This window comes from Nanorana parkeri, unplaced genomic scaffold (assembly GCF_000935625.1).
Source record: "Nanorana parkeri isolate BGI_ZX_2015 unplaced genomic scaffold, ASM93562v1 scaffold768, whole genome shotgun sequence".
Taxonomy (NCBI): Eukaryota; Metazoa; Chordata; class Amphibia; order Anura; family Dicroglossidae; genus Nanorana; species Nanorana parkeri.
Window position 1 is genome coordinate 385600 of NW_017307036.1, and position 24570 is coordinate 410169.

Here is a 24570-nt window from a genome sequence, read left to right on the forward strand (position 1 = left end):
AGGGAGGTTAAAGGCTAAGTTTACCTGTTGGACCATATTTAGGGCTTAACATTGACACATCGCAAACCCCCCTCACCCCAACCAGCCCCCACCCCCACTTACTGAATCATGGGGTCCTTCTCCCCACACTGCTGGTCTTTATTTAATTTGGTGCTGCTATGTGTGTCTCCGCTCAAACAGATGCGCCATCCAGTCATTATTCTTTGACAGGATCTGTGAATGGAGAAACTACCCACTGTGGCAGAGGGGCTTGCAGTTCTCAATGGAATAGATGTGCAGTGATGTCACCGATCTTGTAGTCCATTCATTCTGCTTCCTGTCTATGTATGGTATGGACATGGATAGGAGGAAGAATCTGCAGAAGCCAGAGCATGGCACCCACAATTCACTTATTACTGGCTCTAATGCAAAACAACAATATGCACATTTTTTTCTTTTATGAAGATGTGTGCATTTATTATTTTTATTTCCAAAAAGTGAAACCTTTTCCTTTAGCCTCAGCTTCATAGTGATATGCAGCTGACTTCTGTTTCTTTTAAAAGTGCAATTTTAGCCCTGTCCTACTTCTAGCCCACTGCTGACATTGCTGCTTCACATGCATTAGATACCGTGCTTGTGTTGTGTATCTGTGTCCTTCCCACTCCTCAGCAATTTCCAAAAACCACAGCCACAGACAGCTACATACCCCTAACAAAGTAAATACCTCCTTAGAAATCTTATTCTAATTAAACTGTTGAGCCCAGAGTTGAGCGTTCTTAGGCATTGCTATTTGTAATCTGTCATGTTATGCCATTGTTATATAAGTTGTACCTAACTGTGGTTTATATTACTTTTTATTATTCTAGAGTCAGCAAGCGAGGATAGCTACACTATATCTTCCTTTGTTTGGGCTTTTAAATGAAAATGTACAGCGAGTTAATGTGAAGGAGACGTCCCCATTCTCTGCAATTCATAACGTAAGTGTTAGTGTGGCCTGCCACGCTCACTTAAGCAAGTCACTTAATTCTACAGCCATTTTTTTAATCCTATCTAATGAACTGTTTCTTTTACTACTTTAAGAATGCAAAAGATGACCTAGTTAATGTAGCTGCTGGAAATCCATTAGTGACTCCTCAGAAGCCAGGCAATTCCTTGGATAACAGTCTTCATAAAGATCTGTTTGGTGTTATTTCTGGCACAGGTGAGTTATGTGTTCAGAAAACATTTAATAATGCTAGCAGATCATTTCGTTTTTTTGTAATATCAATCTGGAATCTTTCATGAGATCATGTGTATGAAGTGGTCAAGTATTATTAGAAGTCATGTGACAGTTCCTTAAAAAAGAACAGCTGCTTGTTGCTGGTCAGCTGCATTACTAATTTCCAGTCAGCGATCAATCCCCAGACCTTAGTGTGCATTAATGCAAAAAGCATGTTGTGGGTTTTGTATTCTCAATCAGTGTGCAGATTATCAATTGCAGTTTTTTACTTTTTCAAAATGGTTTAGCAATTTTTCAGTTTAATCGAAGCACAACATGTTACCTTACAAGCATTCAAATAACATTGTGCCCAGGTAGCGAAGTTGTACTTAATGTAATAGAAGCCCCATGTAAAAATCAAGGATACTTGGTATATAATGTGGTGATGGTAGCTTCAAGTGATCTGTGTTGGCTAGCACACAGGGCAATAGGTATCCATCCAAAGTCTCCACATGCACACCAGTGGCCTGCATATACAATATACATCAGTGATGCGCTAAAACATCCACACCCCATTCTCAAACACACACATAATTATTTCGTGCTCCGTCACAGTTTTGGTCCAATAAGCCAGGGCTCAAAATTTCACGTCCTGAGCTACTAGCCAGGCCTTAAGAGTTACTCGCCACCAGTTGCCCCACCTAATCCCTACCGTTCCCTAGCACTAACTCCGCCCCTAAACACACCAGCGCTGTAATGCATGTTACAGAGGTCAGTGCTATAACGCACATTACAAAGCTCAGTACTGTAAGTAACGCACATTACAGAGCTCAGTACTGTAACGCACATTACAGAGGTCAGTAGTGCACGTTGCAGAGGTCAGCGCTGTAACGCACGTTGCAGAGGTCAGCGCTGTAACGCACGTTGCAGAGGTCAGCGCTGTAACGCATGTTGCAGAGGTCAGCGCTGTAACGCACGTTGCAGAGGTCAGCGCTGTAACGCACGTTGCAGAGGTCAGCACTGTAACGCACGTTGCAGAGGTCAGCGCTGCAACGCACGTTGCACAGGTCAGTGCTGCAAGGCACGTTGCAGAGGTCAGCAGTACAAGGAAGAAAGAAAAGGGACTTACAGTTACACTTCAGGTGCCCTCTTCTTTCTCCTGGTGGTGGTCGTGGGGGCGATACAGAGCTCCTCCATCTACCGACACGAAACTTTCTTTTCACGTCCCGCGCTGCATTAGTTTCTGTCTGTCCAATAGTAACTCTGCAGGCTTCCTCACAGCCTATGGCAGCTGAGCTGGGTGGAGGAAGCCTGCAGGTGCCTGAAGGAGCCGAATTTTCACTCGCAAATTGCGAGGGGGCGAGTGGAAATTTTGAGGCCTGCAATATAATGCATGTTGTTAAACGCTGAGTAAATAAGGCTATTAGCCCATGTGCCTTCTGACTGAACTGACAGACACTTATTACGCTGTACATGACATGGCCATCCTGTTCAGGCCTCTTAAAATGACTGGCAAACAAACGTTCAAAACATCTGCACTGGTTGATTTGGACAGTATTCTTACTTCTCAAGTCACTGTGACATTTCAACTTCTCTAAGTTTAAAGGGACTTGCTATTAGTTCTTAATTGAAAGCCTAAATGTATGCATTTAAGCTACTTGCTGCACTGCTTTGTACATCAGGTCCACTCTTTGATATGACCACCCTGGAATGATGCAGTAGTAATTGTTATTGGAACATGTGAGTGTGCTTGATGATCCTGGCTCACACACACTCACTGCATTATTAGGAAATGAAATACCAGTCCCCAAACATGGCCATCCTTTCTCTTCTTGTTGATTAACTAGCAGATGTCCTGAAGGACCAGTAGAGATAGAAATGACCGCTCTTAATTATGCCTGTTTTAATTTGTGTCCTATTAAAAATGTCAGAGCAAACAATATGTGATTCAGCAAGCATATGAAGTCCATTTAATTGTCTTCTGCAGCTTCCCCGCATACCTCATCTACGCCTAACATAAACAGCGTGAGGAATGCAGACTCTCGAGGGTCTCTCATCAGCACCGATTCAGGGAACAGTCTTCCAGAAAGGAACAGTGACAAGAGCAGTTCTTTAGATAAGGTATATCTTTAACACAAAGTGTCACTTTCTGGTGATATGATATAACAGTCTATTATTGTCACTAGCAGCTATACTTATGTCTGTATGATAGGCTACCATTGCAGTACCTCTTACTTTCCGTGCTATCGTTTGTATTCCTAATGACCTCAGTAGAATTGTTGGCAGTATTTCTATAATGTGTGTATGACTGCCTCACTTGTCATTATTAATGGACTGGGTTCTCACATTCTTAAGCTGGCCGTACATCTGCATGGAGTGTACAATTCACAGGGACTAACTGTAGTTTTGGTTGTCTGTAAATTTGATTGTGTGTGGGTGTGTAATGCATTATACTTAATGTAAATCTGCACTTTACAATAGCACAGGTATTGTAACATTTCCATCTTAACTTCTTAACATGCCTTCATTGTGCAGAAGGACAGGCTCATCCGGAGGCACTCTGCACACGTCTTGCGATGTAGTGGAGAGGAAGAGGACTGCACACAGGCTGCTAAGAGAAACCGATTTACTGTGGATTTCTCTATGCTGGCAGTGCCTGTGCTGCCAGAGGGCTTTGTGCATGTTTCTACCCAGATACAAGAAGTATTATTTCTTTCTCTTTCACTCTGAGTATTTTTTAATGGTGTGTGTTAAAGGCCAAGTCCAAATAAAACTGTTTTTTTTCCAGTTTTTGAGGGAAGCAAATGCATCAACCACCAAATTTCTTCTCTCTTATTGACTTCAGAACAGAGCCCCTAAAGTTGGAGTCGCCAGCTGTCTCCCTTATAACAGGGGTATGAACTCTGGTGCAGGAATTGTGCTGTTGGAGTCCCAGAGCTGGCCATGGACATTACAATTTGATCAATACCCTTTAGATTTGTTATAACTATGTAATCTGAGGACCTACCTAGACAATTCATTTCAATTGTGTCTGGACAGACAGGAAGAAACACTACATAGTATTTAGTAGGTCTAAAATGGTTTGTAAAATCAGATTGTAACCTAGATAGTCCACTTCAGAAGCCAATGTGTAATTTCACTTGTCATCAACCCAAAAAATGAAAAAAATGTGTTTTATGTTGGATGTAGCCTTTGGAGCTAATTTGCATCAGCTACAACCTGTTATTATAAATAAAAACGGTTTCCAGTTGTGCCATAGCAAGTTGTTGTCTGATGCTTAAGTAGTTTAAAGGGTGACTGGTCTTGGTTTATAGTGTTTGCAGTGATTCCTTGGACTACTCTTTCTAGAATGATAGCTTTTCCTTAAAGCAATATTGTTAGAGATTTTATAACTCTTTAAATATATGCCCATGTACTAGTCCAAATGATCTTTCACTGTACAACTTGTGCTAGACAAATAGGGGCAATTTTCTAAAAGTTGTATGCTCTAACTCAAACTTTTCGCCAAAATGCAGGTAAGTTAATTCCTGAAGGACAGATCCCTGTAGCTGGGTAGCCAAGGTGACAAAAAATAAAATACATCCGGTTACTCACTTTTTTGGAACCTTTTGGATCGTAGGAAAATTGTTGGTAGAAACAAATGTATTGGCTCCTTAACCCTTTCGCTGCCAAGCCCTCCGGAACATTTTTCAAATCAGCTGGCCAAGCCATTTTTGAATTTTCTGCAATTTTTTCCTATTGATTTGATTTTCAACTGCTGCGTTGCTAGCGTTTGTAAAAGACCCCCCAAACCATATAACTCATACTTGCTCACTACACATTAGGACAATATTGTGCCCACCCGAGTGATGTGGTCTTTTTCTTTTTGAAGCTTGAAACTGTCTTTTCCTATACGCAGACTTTGAGCTTACTTGCTCCTTTTGTGTATCTGTTTGCGGTGCTGCCCTCTTGTGTACAGTTTGTTGTTCACATAAATGTTGGTCAAAATGTGTAAATCTGATTTTCTTTTTTTTATCCTAGAATCAGCATGGTGGCTCTTTGGGGAACCAGTTAGTACGCTGTGATAAACTAGAACAAGCTGAAATTAAGAGTTTGCTCATGTGCTTCCTACATATTTTAAAAAGCATGTCAGATGGTAAGAACCAATTTGCATACAAATCCTCTTTCCACCACCTATTCCAATAAATTATGTGAAAATGTAGCTAGAGCTTTAGAAGTGTTTAATTTTTTAGTTACAGAGCTGGATAAAGCTGCTATTGAACATATTTAGGTTATTCGCTCACAGTTTCCATTGCATTGTTTGTAGAGCTTCACTAGAGGTATTCATGCACTTAGTTGTTTTTTCAGCTTGACTTGCAGAAATGGGTTGATGCTTCCTTATGGTGTATGTAAAGACCTCTTTTTTTAATCTGTGTTCCTTTTTTAGAGACACGACCAAACGTAAGTGGAGATCTCTTCAAAGTGAGGGTATTTTCCCTCTCAGACAGTTGTCACCAGAACAGATTTACCTATTGGAAGATTTCCCCTAATCTTCTGTGATAACTGAAAAATGTTGGATTTCCCATCATTTTCTGTACTGTAAGGTCCCCAGGACCAAAAGTAAGGGCGAATCCATCAAGTGGGGACACACAAGGCACAAGACGGAGGTTCTAGACCTTCCACATTCTGTTCACGATTTCAAAGAAAGTTTTGTCTTTACATGCTTTTTATGACTAGGAAATGATGAGAATCTGCATTATTCATTGGTGATAAATCCGGGAGCTGAAGGAAGCAGCAAATCTTTACCCACATATGGTTTAGAAAGTTAGACATTGAATATAGTAATAATGCTGGGCTCTCCTTCCAGCTTTGTTTCCTTTATCATCTGCTTTCATTGCGCTCTGCTGCCTTCAGGAGTTTGCAGTGTTACTAACATATTTGTAAAGTACATTACAGTGTTTTACAACTGTGCAGTCCTTTTTTTTTTTCTCTGTTTTCCTTAAAGCCATGGTATAGCCACGGTACAACAATACCACAATTTTGTAAATGGACCCCATAGACTTTATGTCCTTCGCTTGTGGCCACTTTGACCTACACTAGTTTTCTGGCATTTCTTTCTTGAGTCTATAGAAGAATGATATATAATAATGTATAAAAATTACTCATAACATTTCATTAATTTCAGAGCAATTGTTAATTCTGGTTTGAATCTATCAAAATTGCCATATAATCTAATTGTCTGTATGTGTTTGTGGTCTTTGTGTAACTGCTTTTCTTGTCCCTTTACCATTCTGAATGTTCCCCTGCAACCAAATTTTAATTGTTTTTTTTTTGATGCTGTTTACTATATTTGATGTCCCCCAACTTTACTTTTTCTTCTGATTATCCTAAATATTACATATTTAAGTGTGTGTATTGCTAACCCTGCCATCTTATTTATCAGATGCACTGTTTACTTACTGGAACAAAGCCACAACAACCGAGCTGATGGATTTTTTCATAATCTCAGAGTAAGTACTTTTGTATCATTTGACTGGTTTATGCTTTATATCTTAAACACGGCAACAAAGTAAAGACAAATTTTGTATTTACAGATTTATTGCTAATACAACAACAATAATCGTCATTATGTGTAATGCAAATGCCTATCGTAAATGAATGATAAGAGTTGAGCTTTATTGACCAATTTTATTCTTATGTTACTTTGTTTTTACCTCTTTATTCCCAACTTTTAGAGTGTGTCTGCATCAGTTCCAGTATATGGGCAAGCGATATATTGCCAGGTATAGTGTGACTTTAAGCTGAGTATCACATGTATGTTTTAAAACAGAAGTGCAATTTTAGTTTGAGTAAACTTAATTATAAGTTAAAAAAAAACACTGGCGCCAAAAAACGTGACCAATCTCAACCCAGCTTCAAACACTCTGGGGCAGCTCCTCACAGTCAGTGCAAACCGATGATCTAGGAACAAAGCAAAAGGGGCGCCTCCATAGTGTAAAACAGATTTAATAAAGGTAAAATACAGCTGGAAGTGTACTTACAAACAACTGTTAAAAACGAGCATTGATTGTGACTATCTCAAGTAGATCAAGATGGACAAACGAAAAAATGAAGTGGAAAATCGGAAGAGTAAGTGTTTAAGCCGAAGCCATATGGGCACTCATCTTCCTCTGGCTGACATGTTTCTGAGGTCAAAACCCCTTTCATCAGAACCTGATAATCACTCCTCTATACCCTGCTCTCGAATTAGAAGGCAACCAATCACGATCAACCTTGGGTTTGGTCGAACTCGTGGAGAGTGCCTCACACAAAGGGATTGGTCCAAAGGTCCCATGTGAACAAAACCAAGGTTGATAGTGATTGGTTGCCTTCTAATTCTTAAGAGCAGGGTATAGAGGAGTGATTTTTTTAGGTTCTGATGAAAGGGGTTTTGACTTCAGAAACGCATCAATCGGAGGAAGATGAGTGCAGAGATGGCTTCGGCTTAAGCACTTTTCCGATTTTCCACTTCATTTTTTCGTTTGTCCATCTTGATCTACTTGAGATAGTCACATTCAATGCTCCTTTTTCACAGTTGTTTGTAAGTACACTTCCAGCTGTATTTTACCTTAATAAATCTGTTTTACACTATGGAGGCGCTCCTTTTGCTTTGTTCCTAAACTTAATTATGGGCATTTTCTCACTCTGCTGTTTTATGCCAAGCAAACGCATTTACATTTAATTCAATGTAGATAATCTCTTTTACTTAAATGAGCATGTATGGCACTCATGTTGACTTAAATGCTGTCCTCCCTAGCTGCACATATTTACCTTCCTCTTGTTCCATCACTCACTGGAAGCACAAGGAGAAAGTCCTGTGTTTCTTTTAAAGCAGAACTCCAGTTCAAATTTGTATTAACCTTTATAGTGGGGCTACCCCCACACTGCAAGGGTTAACCTCTTGTTTTTGCCCAAGGTGGAAAAAAAAAGTTATACTCACCTGAATTTCCGAGGAGGCCAGCTTTTAGGCCGGTCCCCCTCCGCTGCAGCGGTCTAAGAATACTGGAGTCATCACTTCCAATACAGTGTATAGGACATACAGACATACCATTGCAGCGGAGGAGGAGACAGGCAGGAGAGAGTGCTGTGACAGCTGGCCAGCTCGGATGATCTGGTGAGTATAGCATTGTTATTTTTTATCCTAGGCAAAAAATAAGCAGTTAACCCTTGCAGTGTGTGGATAGCCCTACTGCAAGGGTTAACAAAAGTTTTAACAGGAATTTTTCTTTAAAGGAAACTTTTCCCAACTTACATGTGACAGCACTGGGTACCTGATTAGCCAATCACCAAGCACCAGTGCTGTAATGTGGAAGAAGGTGAGTTGCTCACATGCTCCCTATACCCTGAAGTATTGGGCAGTTCTTTTCATTCCAATTGGGAGTCTGTGGAAAGGTGAATGTGTAGCTGGTAGTGCCAGATTTAAGTGAACCTGTTGCCTTGCTTTGTTTGGTATTACCAAATTTGATGACTCATGTTCTCTACTCTAGAATTGTATCCTGCTGCTATTCTTTGCCCAGAATGAGCACACTTTTGATAGACTGTGATAAATCATACTTACACTTAATAGCTGTAGGGTGCGGATTTAATAAATTATAGCTTCATAGGAAAATAAAATAGTAATTATATGCAACTATCTATCTACATCTAGATTGCTATGACTAATAATTACACATCTGAGGCACTGATATTTTTTAAAGAAAAAAAAACAAAAAACTTTAGTGGCATTCTATACTGCTTGCCACCTCCAATATTGATTGTTCTTGGATTAGTGCTATTCAAAATAATACTCTTTACCAAAATATCAAAACTGCTATTTCCAGGATATCAGTGTATGAAAAGTACACAATTTTGGTCCAGCAATTGCCTCGGGCAACAGAAAGGATTCTGTACACCAGAGCTAAAGGTTACATTACATATACTATTTGTACTTTCAAATAGTGATTGTTAGATATAGATTAGTACTAATTACATTCGCTGTCTCTTTAAACACACGAGGCATAGACTTTTCATTGTGTTTTTCTTAACTGTTGAAGTAACCACTGACGTAGATCACATCCTCTGGGTACAGACCAACATCGGTTCAAATACCTCAGGTTTACTAATGTGGGATTCAGGCAAAGTGCCTGTGGGATAAGATGGGTAATAATACATGTTCTGCACCATTCCCTTTCGGTATGCCTCTTATATACCTCAAACCAGACCTGAAATTTGTTATTTTGGAGATACATGAGCTCCTGAGCTGATGAAGGTCTTTACCCTAGTAGGCCATGTCATTCGGTAATTCTGGTATTTAAAAAGAAGTTGATCAAATACTGTACTGCTTAGTCCTCCCCCAGAAATTGTTGATTTATAAAGTGAAATATATATATTTAGCAGTCAGCAGTCACCCTACACTAGTTAGTATTTATAGTTTTCATCTACACATAAGGGCATGATGTTAATCCAAGTCTACTGTGTGCCAATGTTACTTATGTGAGCATTCTATGTTACTGTTCCAGACTATAAGCATGTTAAGTGGTGATGGATGCATGTTCGGGTTACCCCACATGATAACATACATAATAAGGTTCACAGATGTGTGTATGTGTGTCCTGCACTGGTCCTCACTCTTCAGCTCTGGTGGTGGTACACTTTAGGAAGCCAGCCTAAACCGATTGCTAACACGGCTCACTCTTTCTGTTTTCCCTCACTTGATTGCTGGCAAGTATAACAAAGTATATGGCTCTTCTCCCTTCCTGCTTGGGTAAGATTGTAAAGTTGCTTTGCTGCCTTTCCTCTACTGCATGTTGTGTGTATAGCATTGCTGATTAATCCTCATGCTCCAACATTATATCCGATGACCTCTAAAACTACACATTTCCCCATCTGCATATTACATGCAGCGTTATACAAGACCTTATTAGTTGTAGTGTCTTAGATAAATTCAAATAATAGTTTTTCTGATAGTAGACATTAGCCCAGTCATTGCCTTTCAATGCATTTTTTTTTTTAGCATGTTGCTTTTACAGATACTATGACATTTTGTGCTGTGGTTGAAGACCCAGTTTTGTATTAGATGATGTGTTTATGCTTTCTCTGCTTTACTAACTGCCCCCACCTCTATGCAGTGGGGACACATCTAACTGGTGCCTCTGTCCCATTTCCACCCATCTTGCAGGAACCAGGAGGGGTTGGGACCCATAGTTCATGATCGAAAGTCTCAGACATTACCTGTTTCCCGTAACAGAACAGGAATGATGCATGCCAGATTGCAACAGCTCAGCAGCCTGGATAATTCTCTCACTTTTAACCACAGTAAGTTCTGTGCAGTCAGCTGCCTCTTCCTGTACCACCTCAGCACTGACAGGTACCACAAGCGCTTCTCACAACACCGGAGTCACAGAAGAGTGTGTATTCTGGGCTCAAAATCATGTTTTCCTTCTCTGAACAGGATTGATGCTGCTGAATACCAAATGATGATGTGTGCTATTCATGGACGCTGCCAGCATTGTGCAGCCACTGCAGTTTACATGGAGATCAGCTACTCTGTACATTCCTTCTCAATTGGCTTAAGATTTTTTAATCCACTGCAAATATACAGCAGATAGGATTTAAAACGCCTAATTCCTCTGAGGAACTTGATTTACTGTATGTGCCTAGTGGTTTGCAGGCTAGCTTATGCGGTAATCCTCTGGAGTGGTGACAGCACAGCCTTGACAGGTCATGAGTGCACACATGATCTTTCTGGTATGTACATGGAAGTTTACCTGTTGATAGGAAAGCGTATACCCTCCCCACAGTTCACTGTGTGTGTATGAAAAAGCATTCAATAATGAATTGACTTTTTCTGTGTTTTCAGTGTGAGAAAAATATCAAGTATACTTGGAATAGCTGTAGACAATGGTAAGATTCAATCAGGTTGTCACTGGCCTAGAAATATGCATTCCGTTTAGCCAAACTTTCTATATTTGCCCTGCTTTGCTTCTTTCCTTGGATTTACTGACTGTTGTATATAACCCCAAGCACAGCTTTGTTTTTCTGTATATACCGTACATCATTTCTTTATAATAGATAAACATCTGCAGTTTGCATCCTAATGCTGTTATGTAACAGCACAAAAGGGGCTTATTTTAAAGAACACAAAAAGTGTTAGAAAAAAAAACAAGCGGATGCTCATAGGGTTGCTGAGCGAAGCGTCATAGCAAGCCTGTGAGCATTAGTTTGTTTTTTCTAACTAGCAGTGAATAAATGAGAACTGTAATCTGGTTGCTATGGACTACAACTTTTCTTTTCTCACTTATGAATGTGATTTAAAGTTGTTGTCGGAACAGACTCCACTATTTTTGTCTAAGTTCCTTTACATTGTAATTATAGAATGCATTCAATACTTAATAAGTCATTGCTATTTTTTATTCCTGCATGGTAAAGTTGTGTCATCTTGAATGTTAACCTTCATGCTGTTCATAACCACCAGGGAGGTGCTGTTGCATTTATTCTGACAAATTTTGGACTTTGAAATCATTGTGGGCTGAGTTATACATTTTTTTTTTTTTTTGTGTTTAGGGCCAGCCAAGATTAGAAGTATATAAATATAGGGCTCACAGTTAGAATATACAACACTACTTATATAGTATAAAATTAAATAGGGTGGGTGTGTAAATTCATTGGCCATCTTCTTTTTTTTGTAGCCAAGCAGTGATCTGGTCCAAATGGCCTGTATTTTGCAAAACAAATAGCAAAGTACAGTAACCTATATCAATTATTTTATAACAAAATGCATTTTATTGCTGAAGCCAGTTCACTGTGCTTGCTCTATTCTATTTTATAAAAAAGAAAGTATAGTGTATCTTCTTCTTATTAATATTTTTTGAAGAGGGAGTGCTCAGACATTGAGTGCAATCACCGTATCTCTCTCTTTTAGTAACATATTAGCCCCACAGGGAGTGCAATGTTTCAGCCAACTGACCTATAGACTTACATTGATAGTATGGGCAAAGCTGATTTCCATTTTGTTTTGCAAAGCAGTAAACAGAACCTGCATATGTAATTAGGAAATATGGCTGCTTAACATGTTTATTTAGAAAGTCTACACATTCCCTTTAAATGGAGTCAGCCCAGATTTCTTTGCTGACTATATAAGCATAGCTAAGAACGCTAAACTGCAATTTTAAATGTTCTCAAAGGTATGGTTCATGCCTGGATTTATTTTAAAAAAATCACTGATGATTTGTGGACTTTTCCACATTGAGGAATTTAAATTGTGATGTTAGTTTTAGACTATTGTAATCCAAAAACTGGTCAGATTGTACTAAAGATTGGACAAATCAGAAGTTTTTGCAGTAAAGGTTGGCCTTGCACTCAGCTGCACACCTAGATCCTGTATCAATGCTGTGAGATAATACTGATCCTACAAACTGCTCTCTACTTGCCATTTGTAGCACCCTTCCATTTCTATACATTGGCATTAATCTAACAGTATGCTGCAGAAGTTTGATTGTCCTACCTTATTGGTTATTAGCAGAGCATTAATGCATGTTCTACACAAATGTAAAGATATTTGTTAATGGAAACTTTTCCAGAAAGAAATATGGAGGTTGTCATTTTTGCCTTCTGTCATTTTGCAAATCATAGTTGCCTCAGTGGTCTTCTTAAATTTTGGTTCTCTAAACCAGAACAAATTTGCAGAAAAGGACTTTGGCCCTTCCTGACTTGCATATTTGTTGGCAGTGAGGTCAGCAGTGGCAGCCCCCATTTTCGATAGTTTACTTTAGGTGGTCTTGTTCACATAATATTGTGCATGGGGAGATGGACTGTTAACTGGTTTGGTATGTGTGCTATGCCACATCAGGCAATGAATGGAATAATTTCTCGGCATGCAGCATGGCTTCTGCAAGATGCTCATAGCTCATGATGTATTTTCAAATGACTCTAGCTGCTCTATCACATACATGTGTTTTCTAGCTAGGTGTCGGGTATAAGTTGAGATTTTCTTATGGAATTATACCAAAGCTTGGAATACATTGCTTGACTGTTACATGAAAGACATTTTAACAACACACATTGTTTATAGATATGTAGTAGTTTCCTTTCTACGTGGACAGGTTATGATTTATTGTCAAGTCTAACCAGATCTATTTACTACATTTTTTTCTACGCTGCATCAAAATTATGTCTTGGTTTTGTCTTACATATTTTAGTGCCGTGATCCTGTAAAATAAAGCAACACTTTACTGTACTTTTCATCGTATACTTGTATGACAAAACACATAGGCCATGTAAGCCCGGTGCATTGTACCCTTAGTGTCCTATGGCATAGGACCTTTAACTCTGAACTCCAGGCAGATGTAAATTGTCCAGGCAGATGTAAAATGCAGATTGTTATTCTTTACTAAATCCTTTGTATCTGAGTTTAACTTTGTATCATTCTTGTAATGGCCTACATAGTAACAATCAGACTGGCAGAGGGAAGGGAAAGACTTGGAGCCAATCATGTGCAAATGTACGGATTTAATGTTAGGAGAGAGCAGATAGTTAAACTCATCAGTCTCCCTCTGCTTCTTCACTGTCCAATCCACAGTCTGGAGTTGGAGAGACGTCACTACTTTATTCCCGAACTGTAACAAACAAACTTGTGACAGGCCTGTGTAAATCTTAGAACTGGATGAACAAAAATGCTAATGCTTTGGCACGCAAAACAGTTCCCTTAAAAGTTTTTCAATCTGTGGGTTAAGCTGTTTGTCTTAAGTTTAGCTTTAAAACAAGCCATTAATTTGTTATTGTTTTTTTACATACAGTATATCAAAACCAGGAAGAACAAGCATTTAAAGTAGATTTGCATTTTATAATGTTCTGTAATTGCTTATTTGCATTTCACCAAAATTAAGTGTCAACATCCAAGACCTTGGAATTGCATAGTATAGGCCACCCAGCTCCTAACAGTACGTTAAAGCAATAATTTGAAGAACAAATATATGGTATTAAGTATGTGACACTTTGCTATGAATCAGCTAACTACAGAGTAAACTGTTTGCTATGATTACTTTAGAGTAGGCCATTTGGTTGTGTATTTAGCACTGTTATTAAATTGTACTCCTCATAGCTAGAGTTAAAGCAAAGTAACAGTTACCATATTATGCCTAGCAGTCTTTTCATAGAGAAGTCATTTGAAAGTACATACGTTTTCTGTACGTTTTCTTATGCTTGCTATATTTCACAGTAATATTTCCATTCTATTTCATTAAATGTGGTATGTTTCAAAGCTTTCTTCAAACTGAAAACATTTTGAACATGAGAACATTCTTCGTTAAAACTAATGGTCATCCGACCATCCTTTTATATTTTATTGTAAGCAATGTTTGCAGGATTTTAAAGGCCAAATCGACCCTAAATTTATTTTGCATAGGTTTTGCAGACACACTTAATTACTTTTACATTACTGTTGAGCTGTCTAGATCACCTAGTCCCCTGTCCTGAATACTATTAACATTTTTTTTGGTAAAGGTCTACTTTTGTGGTGTATATTCCTAATAGGTTGGACTTGATGGACTAATGTCTTTATTCAACCTCAAATACTATGTAACTATGTAATATACAGGGGTACAGGTACTCCTAGAATGAGATCCTAATAGGTTGGACTTGATGGACTAATGTCTTTATTCAACCTCAAATACTATATATTATTTGGGAATCATAGCCAAAGCTTCTAAATGTCACTAGATAAATTGGCAACAGAAAACAAAACTGGACCTTATTAGTGTATCACTTGGCTGTAGATCCTCAAACCATCTCTGAATTGGTGCTGACACTTTCCTTCCTTCTGGAGGGTGACTACTTTTGTTCCCCACAGACAAAGCTTGTTTACTACTATGTAATACAATCACTTATGTCTGTGATCTAAACATATAACTATGTGGAAATGGATGCTAGTATTTTAACCCCTTTGTGACGGGAGACGTACAGTGTACGTCTTGTCACTTTGTGCCTATATGACTGGCCACGTACACTGTGCGTGACGAGTTATATCAGGCTTTGTAATGCCGGTATTTGCTGATTCTCAGCATTTAACAGTCATTCATTAATGTCTCAGTATTGAGGCATTAATTAATGAAATAATTAAGCTTTTTGTAAAAGCTTCTTCCTTTCATTAATGAAAGAATGAAGCCGTTACATGCAAATAGAGGACCGCAATTTGCGATCCCGTATTTGACAGCTCAAAATAGCAGAGAGGCAGCAGTGACTCACCTCACCTCTCTGCTATTTGTTTTGACAGTTCGAGAGCCCGATGTTTAGATACATTTAACTGAAAGGATACAATGTATCTCTTTTGCGTGAAATGTATCATTTCTGATCGTCTAGGCACGATCAAAGAGCTTTTAGTGAGCCAATAGAGGGGATCACGTTATCTCCAAACTTTCTGCACTAATCAATGGCTAACATAGTACAACAATTTACTACTGCTAGGATATACAATTACAGGAAAGTACTTACAAGTGATATGTTTAAAGTCACATGGAGAAGAAACTGGTTTAGGAAGTAATATGTATTTAATCATTAATAGGGAATAAAATTGTGCTTCCATCTTATGTAGGGATATAAATCTAGTCTGAAAAAAAAGGATACTACAATAAAGGAGACATTTTAGGCTTGCATCTCTTTTAGCAGGATACATTGTCATGAATTCAATGCAGCAAGTGTTAGATTTGTTGAGGGAATTTAGACATACTTCAAAGCAGTTAGGGAGTTAAGAAACCGGTCTTCATAGACCAGAGATTTGTAAATGTATTGAGTTTTAATACATCACCCTTTAACATAGGCTCCAAGTATAAGTAATGTATCAATTAGTATGCAAGTCTGCCCTGTCAGCAATGGGAAATCCAGAATCCGAAGCGGTCAGCTCTTCAAAACTGTTCTTTTCACAAAGGTTACATTAATAAGTAGTGCTTGCTTCAAGTGTTGAATCTCAACTTAAAAATCACACAAGCCATATGTCAATGCACATCCCACAAATGAGAGCATCACTCACCAAATAAAGTCAAACAACATTTACAAAAAAGAGCAGTGCAAAGATAAAACTGGGTGCATAACAGTCCTTAACCCGAAGGAATGTTCTCACTTACCAACGGAGTGCCACCCTTCTAATACAAGAACGTCATAATGCGTGTTTGTAGCAAATGTCTTTCACTCCTGGGTTTTACCTTTTTCTTCCTGCAAATGATGATCAGGGTTCATCAAAGAGAGTGAACACTGCAATTAGTTTAAACCACATAAAAAGTGCCAGTAAAATACTACCAGAACTTAAGATGAGCAACAAGGCAAGTCATGATACTGCTTATATTGTTACAGAACACAGACTGGAAGTAGTGTTAAACTCTGAAACCTTTTTTTCAATAAAGAATCCAGGTCAAACAAATATACATCACCCAGCAAAGTATTGCTTTACATTTTTCCCCAAACACTTAGTCATCGTGTTCCTGAACAGCTGACCCAAACTCTCTTAGCTTGGCTTCACTAAGCTTCCTGTCTAGCACAAAATGACTAGGACTAGAGCTGTCAGCAGCTGTCCAGAAACATGAGGAGGGTGCAGGGGAGTTGATTGCCTTGCTTTGTCTGTGCATTTGTGGAAACACACACAGCTTACTAGCACACACAAGGGTTGCTCCTTAGGATCCTGCAAGGGAAAGGAGCCACCCTAAAGCAGAATATCAAGACCAGTGCTCAGGAGACCAGCTGATTCTGCAGGAAACTCAAACTTTTAAACATCAAGAAGCACCAACAATTGTAATGTATTTATTTTGCATTTCAAACCGCTTAAAAAGCTTTTGACTTTAATATCACTTGAAGGTGTGCATGATAACATTACTTTTAGTATTACCCATTACTTCACTTCTGAACTTGACCTGAAAAGTCTCACACTTATTTTTCAAAATCTAAAACATAAGCAGCTAAGGGGTTTTAGCATGCAAGTCATTAATTGGGGAAGCATTAGGCAAGTTTTTTCTCCAGTCTTGTTTCTGGTAAGATAAGGCCTCATTTGTGCATTTAGTGTGGCCTTGTGGGATTCAAATTAGTACTTTTTAAGTGTGAGCAGATGGCTAGATCTCTCATTTGTTTCACTGTATGAGAAATTCGGTCTTCTTTTTTTATCTTGATTTGTTGGCACAATCTTCTCCAGATGGTTAGTAAAGGAGAGTGTAGGAAGCCTAAGTAACTGCATGTTTTCTGTACTCTAATATATTGCAGATTGGTTTTTGTCCTTTATTTGCAGCATGGTATAGCAGAAAAAATATTTCATTTTCCTTGACCATCTATGCTTGCACTTCCTATATATGGTAGTGATTTTAATGTAGTCTTCTAATTTTTAATTGTTTTTAAATGCACAGAAATGTAACATAGAAAAACATTTGGTTGGCACCACTAATATTTATATTTTCTAAGCTGTGCTTTTTTATTATTTTTTTTCATAATATTACCAACTGCTTCATTTCTGTAGGTTATGGTCATTCAGATGCTGATATTCTCCACCAGTCATTACTTGAAGCCAACATAGCTACTGAAGTATGCCTTACTATCCTGGACACATTGTCCTTGTTTACCATGGCGTTTAAGGTTTGTGTTTATTATTTAACTGTTATCCTTCAGCTGTTTTCATACTTCTTTATTAGTTCATGCATCATTATAATATTTAAATAAATTGCTGTGAAACTATTTGTTTTTTTTTTTCGTTTTTATCAGAACCAACTAATTGCAGATCATGGACACAATCCCCTAATGAAGAAGGTATTTGATGTGTATCTCTGCTTCCTTCAGAAGAACCAGTCAGAGACCACATTAAAAAATGTCTTCACTGCTCTAAGATCTTTGATTTATAAGGTTAGCTTCCAGTTTGTCATGTTCTTGTATGAATTGTATTATCCATTTGCGTTGGTGGTCTTTGTTTTATTAAATACTGCATCATTGTTGACACATGAATTGATTGTGTATGTATTACAGTAATCATTATATAAAATGATTAAACGTGGTGTAACTGATTCCAAATTACTATCCTGTTCAGCACACAATAGTGAAATATTCTAGACTGGTAGAATAAGACACCACTAGCCAGTATATGTTGGCAAATTCATCTGAATAAAGCTAAGGGAAATGTACATATGAATGCATCAACAAGAAACTTTTATTACATTGTCCATACAAAGCTATCCATCCTTCAAAGCTGACTATATGTGTTAATCTAATCCACCAAAGATTTGGTAGCTATTATACAGTGACTAGATGGGTACATTTTCAGCAGATACTGAGCAACACTATTCTTTATCTGCTTTGCCTCTTAGTTTCCATCAACATTTTATGAAGGAAGAGCAGATATGTGCGCTGCCTTGTGTTATGAAATTCTCAAGTGTTGTAACTCCAAGCTCAGCTCCATCCGGACAGACTCCTCCCAGCTCCTGTACTTCTTAATGAGGAATAACTTTGACTACACTGGAAAGAAGTCATTTGTCAGGACACATTTACAGGTAATTAGGGTGTGGCCTTCGTGTATCCATCTGTGACCCATGCAAGCCACATGGAACAGCCATGTGCATGGCAGCAGAACCATTTATTAAAGACCATTTGGAATTCCACTTAAAAGGGACACTGTCCGGAAACAAAAAATGTTTGCTTGTGCTTGAATATAAGCTTTTGTACTAATATCCTCAACCTGCTTCGTGGGTCATTGTATCAGGGCAGGTATTTAGCCAGAAAAAGCGGCTCCTGGTCTCCTAACTCAGTAACTCCTGCAGTGAAGCAAGTAATATCAGTGTAATTATAGGTGAATAATTCCTAGAACTCACACCCTGACCCAAGTGCCTGTTTCCAAGAGAAATTTAAAACTTTGTATTTGGACGTCCTCCAGTGTCTCCATATTAGATTGTGAGGCAGACATCACTGTCTTTGTAAAGTATAAATGTTATACTTCTAGCCTGCTACAGCCCATAGAAACTTTCTGGATTCTATTAAGTAAAACTTATGTAGTTGGCTATCAGTATCCATTGTAGAGGGCAAATATATTGTTACTTTGCTTATAATATCATGATGGTTGGTGGACGATCACATAGGTGCTTGAGGTTTATGAGTAGCATTTTTCAATTGCAGAATGGTTAGCCTGGGTGAGACACAAGTATAAATCATTCCTTTTCAGAAAACCAAATGATAAAATAAAATGCCAAGTTAACCATCTAGAAGACGAGTCATTTCAAATCGAACTTCTGATAGGCCTGCAAAGGAACTAAGCAGTTAACTCTATTTCCCCTTCCCGACAGTAACTACTCAATTTCTGTTGCTCCATTCTGCTTCGGGAGCAGCAGAAACCTCATGTAAGCTACAGTTGACTATATAGCTTATACAGGGATATGGACTCTCCCCATGTGACAGTGCAGTTGTTTTCTGCTTCGTTTGATGCTATCACATGTAGTGAGTCACATGCTTCCCCTTACCCATAAGTACTAGGTATCTCCTTCATTCCAGGAAGATAAATGAAGCTGCTGGAGACGGGAGGGGGGTAAAAAAATAAAAGCTGCTTTGCCATGCATGAGTAACGCACAGGTTTTCACCAGCCGCCTTCTGATGGTACGTGGAATTTTTACCTGGTTGGGCAAACACTGTGAGTTGGTGCTTGAAGGTGCTTTCCAAACAAAGAACTTCCTGTTATGCAGTAAATGTGTATTTTGATATGTTTAGCTCTCTGTGGTCCATGTTTTCCAGGTGATCATATCAGTAAGCCAGCTAATAGCAGATGTGGTTGGAATTGGAGGCACAAGATTCCAGCAGTCTCTCTCCATCATCAACAACTGTGCAAACAGTGACCGGCTCATAAAGGTTTGTGTCATCAACTAATATGCTGTGTAATGTGTATATCATATATACTTGAAGGGAATTTCTCAGTGATTGGTGTTATTCAGACAACACAAAGTAGAAAGACAGGTCACCAGCACTCAAGATAATTTAAATAAATTAGTCCTTTTTAATGGACGATTGTGTCACAATAATCAAACGAAGCCGATGTTTCGGGGCCGCGCAGGGTCCCTTCTTCAAGGCAGAAAGATGTGACAATGTGATGGTATCCACATACCACATATATACCCCATGAAGTTAATAAATTATTAATAACCACACCCCCAGTGATGTCAAAATGGCGGGAGAAAACACCATATTTAAATTTCAAAATCTCATTTAAAAACAACATATTCTAACTATCAAAAATAATTAATAAATCATACCCACAATCTGATTATCCGAGTAGGAGCTGTGGTGGTGGAGCGTCCGGCATCGCTGCTGCATATATGCATGGTCGTCAAAAGGACAACGGCATTGCGGTCTAACATCCCCAGGTGATGTATACGACTTCGCCTCTTGTCCTGGTTTGTCGGCGCATACAACACGCGTCATCGGTTACTAGGGTGATGGGGAGATACAATTCTCAACCATCATACAGCGCATGCGCCGGGCTGTTCGAGGCTAGAATCTGAGTGTGGAGAGAACAAGAGAACTGATGTCCCCACTCCACAAGCACAGCCACAACCAAGGCAGGGAACAAACAAAAGGGAAGACACAAGATGCATATATATATGAACAATACATCAAAATAAAGCATAAAACACAAAATCAGCTCGGGGACCCTAAGGTATATCAGAAACAAATATATAGCTAGAAAATAAGCATAGATTAATTATATAGGGATAACCCGCGTCAATGCGCAAAAGGGTATCCTATAAAAAAAAACATTTTGACAAAATCTCCAATATATAATATAAATCTATTAGGATGAAACGGCAATATTAATATATATAACTAGGTACACATGATCAAAGATAAAATAATCATATAAATAGCCGGAGAGTTAATGTTGGCAGCTACTTAACTAAGTAACAGGATAAAGATAAGCAGGAATTAAGTCCTCTTGGTTTTACTGTATTCAAAGTATGTATCCAGTAGGCTTCCCTCCGTAATATGTTGTCTCTATTACCGCCTCTGTATGGTCTCTTGCTTTGAGCTCGTGTGACACGTCGTATACATCACCTGGGGATGTTAGACCGCAATGCCGTTGTCCTTTTGACGACCATGCATATATGCTGTAGCGATGCCCGACGCTCCACTACCACAGCGCCTACTCGGATCATCAGATTGTGGGTATGATTTATTAATTATTTTTGCTAGTTAGAATATGTTGTTTCAAAATTAGATTTTGAATTTTAAATATGGCGTTTTCTCCCGCCATTTTGACATCACCGGGGGTGTGGTTATTAATAATTTATTAACTTCATGGGGTATATATGTGGTATGTGGATACCATCACATTGTCACATCTTTCTGCCTTGAAGAAGGGACCCTGCGCGGCCCCGAAACGTCGGCTTTGTTTGATTATTGTGACACAATCGCCCATTAAAAAGGACTAATTTATTTAAATTATCTTGAGTGCTGGTGACCTGTCTTTCTACTTCGTATTTTGCACGGTGCCATCCGTGGGAGTTACTGCGAGCACCATCATTCTTACTGGCCGGGACTGCTGTAAGGTGTGCATAGAGCACCCTCACCAACTGAAACTTATTCAGACAACACAGACATTTTTTTGTCCGACTCCATCACTGTAATATTTAACCAAATTTTAGTTGGTGACAAAGTTTCCCTTTTGTACAGTACACTGGGCTTAATTCTCGAAGCTGCTTTTTCTGTTCTTTCTATAACACACCTAAGCTATCTTGTATCTCTTTAAATCTCAATTCACAAGAATGCGAATTATGTCACTACTAGTTCCTTTATAACACGGCTAGTCTTGTTTTTCTAAGGGTCAATAAAATATCAATGTAAAAGTCAATTCACAAAAAATTACCAAACCAGTCACATCACATCTTAAAATAACACCAGCTTAGTTTGGTGATAACTAAATACCTGCCGATGGTTGAGAGCATGAAAGGTATTCGTGAAAAATTAAAATGATTTTGAGAAAATAAGGCTTTCAACAGATAAATGATCATTTTAATTGAAAAAATAAAGATCACACATCCTTGTAACATTTGCATTTGTGAACTAAACATGTTAAAAAAAAAAAATATATATATTGTCACATTGGTCTGGTTTTTTTTTTATAGTCCTTTTTGTATTATTTTTTTCTGTCTGCAGAGGGTGCTATTTAGCTTTATTCAGTCCTTGTATGCAATAGTTATAAAAGTCCTTTAAGTAAATTTCTACCTTTTGCATTCAAATTTCTTTGTGTTCACATTCACAAAACATACCCAGCAATGTTCTTTAAAAAAATATATATTTGTTACATTTCTAGTTGTTTGTGTGGGACATGGTAATACATAGGACTCTATAGGCAGCTTCTATTGTTTAGAATTGCTTGCAATGTACAATTAGGGGACAGATTGAGGGACGGCTTTTTTTAACCACTTGAATCCCCAGGCCTTTTTCTCCCTAAATTGATCCCCAGAGGGTGTTTTTTGTATCGGCGATGTCTCGTTTCCACAATATCTATTCGGTTTTGTAGTCTACCCTAACATGTTCTACATTTTTTTTTATACATACTTTTTCAGAGAAGATAGAGCTTTATTTTGGTAGTGTATTTTGTATACATATATTTTTATTTCCTTGGGGATAAATGGTACATTTAACAAAACATAACTTTGCTGTAATTTTTCCCAACACTGCCTTTTCGTAATTTGTGCACCCCAAAATATTTACCCCAAAATATAATTACCACAGTCTAATGAAAAAATGATATCATATTCGTTAAACTTTTATGTAACTGGTAAGGCTCAAAGTTAACGTATATGCGTTTATTTTAGGAGAGCTCTATTTTCCTTTCGATGCTACATTGCAAAGCACGCAGGGAGAAAAAATAGTTTGGATAAATTGTTAGTGTAACATTTAAGATGAGGGTTGACGATTAGCACAATGGCAACTTTTTCACATTTTTGTCGCAAAACAGTCCGATGACATTGCGATCACTGACGTGAGCATTTGATGCTTGTGCAGTGAACGCAAATGCCATGCACATTATCCAATGTTATTGTTACAGACTGTGGATTCATCCAGGGAGGGAATCTTTTTATTTATTGTTAGGATGTACATATATGTTTAGTTATTTCCCTCCTTTTTTTTATTTTTTATGGGGGGATCTGGTAGTTAGAGACATGATCCAAATCCCCCATGCAGCTGTGCATGTTACATAGACGGGAAGTTTTATGCAAGTAAAATGCTAACCAGCATTTTTTCTATATTAATCTTTTAAGCTATGCTATGTGAATGGGGACATGTAACAAAAATAAAGTGTTATCCCAGTTTGATTGCAGAAGTGAAAATATAATTAAGATGTATTACTCTACTCAGTTTCACAGAGAGAGAGAATATAGTATTATGCTATATAATAACTTTTTTCATTTTAGGTATATTGTGAATGGATAGATCAACTTCAACCCTAATTTAATTGCAGGAATCCCCCCTGCCCTCCTGCCACAGCCATTTTGACAAATAGCCTTATTCAGTTTACAGTTCTTCTTCTTACATAATACTTGTCATGTGAAAAGCATGAGGGGGCTTGCTTCTGAAAATGCAAGGCACTTTGCCGTGTCTAGCTTAAATACTTTGAGTCACAGACCCAGAACAATCGAGCTACAAATGAGTTTCCAAGTTGAAGGACACTCGGCAGTTCAAAAACTAACCCTTGAAGTGTGGCCACCCCACACTGCAAGGGTTAAGTGCTTGTTTCTGATCCTCGATCCTGCGACAGTGACCGCTCAGCTCTCTTCTACTCCGGTCCAACTGTGGAATGTCCCTTGGCTACCAACATTTTCTTTTAACTGGTACAATAGAAGAAAAATAAAACTTGCCAAGTGATGTTGTCCATTTTGTTCATTCTACAGCATACAACTTTCCCTTCTGATGTAAAAGACCTCACTAAAAGAATCCGTACTGTACTGATGGCTACAGCACAGATGAAGGAGCATGAGAATGATCCAGAGATGCTGGTAGACCTACAGTACAGCCTGGCCAAGTCATATGCCAGCACTCCAGAGCTTAGGAAAACCTGGTTAGACAGCATGGCCAGGATCCATGTCAAACATGGGGACTTATCAGAGGTACAATGAACATATTTCATTTTAAGGATAGTATAATTTTGTGTGTGTATATGCCTGATGGAAGTCTAATTTTTATTTCTTTCAATTACATGGGTGTTATTTTGCAAACCTATTTTACGTCTTGTTCACGCCAGAGCACACATTATAATGTGTTACTGTAATGCACCGAACATTATATTTGCGGTGCATTATTAGTTGCAGCTCATAGCACTCAACAATATATAGATTGTTCTGTGTTTTGCAGTACCCTGTTTTGAAAAATAATAAACATTTTAGCCATGCTAT

The 24570-nt window shown here is 38.3% G+C and overlaps 1 protein-coding gene across 3 annotated transcripts in view; it reads left to right on the forward strand.

The window, feature by feature from the left end:
• The window catches only part of DOCK9 (dedicator of cytokinesis 9), a 230536-nt gene that overhangs the window by 181746 nt on the left and 24220 nt on the right, over positions 1-24570 (forward strand). For 2 of the 3 annotated variants that reach the window (XM_018564643.1, XM_018564645.1), the window contains exons 32-43: positions 846-968; positions 1060-1180; positions 3165-3298; positions 5198-5312; positions 6600-6666; positions 6892-6939; positions 10353-10489; positions 17664-17779; positions 17906-18043; positions 18502-18684; positions 19913-20026; positions 24070-24285. In XM_018564643.1, the coding sequence (XP_018420145.1) occupies positions 846-968; positions 1060-1180; positions 3165-3298; positions 5198-5312; positions 6600-6666; positions 6892-6939; positions 10353-10489; positions 17664-17779; positions 17906-18043; positions 18502-18684; positions 19913-20026; positions 24070-24285 (1512 nt within the window). The remainder of the gene's footprint in view (positions 1-845; positions 969-1059; positions 1181-3164; positions 3299-5197; positions 5313-6599; positions 6667-6891; positions 6940-10352; positions 10490-17663; positions 17780-17905; positions 18044-18501; positions 18685-19912; positions 20027-24069; positions 24286-24570) is intronic. The other variant, XM_018564644.1, reaches the window with a different exon arrangement.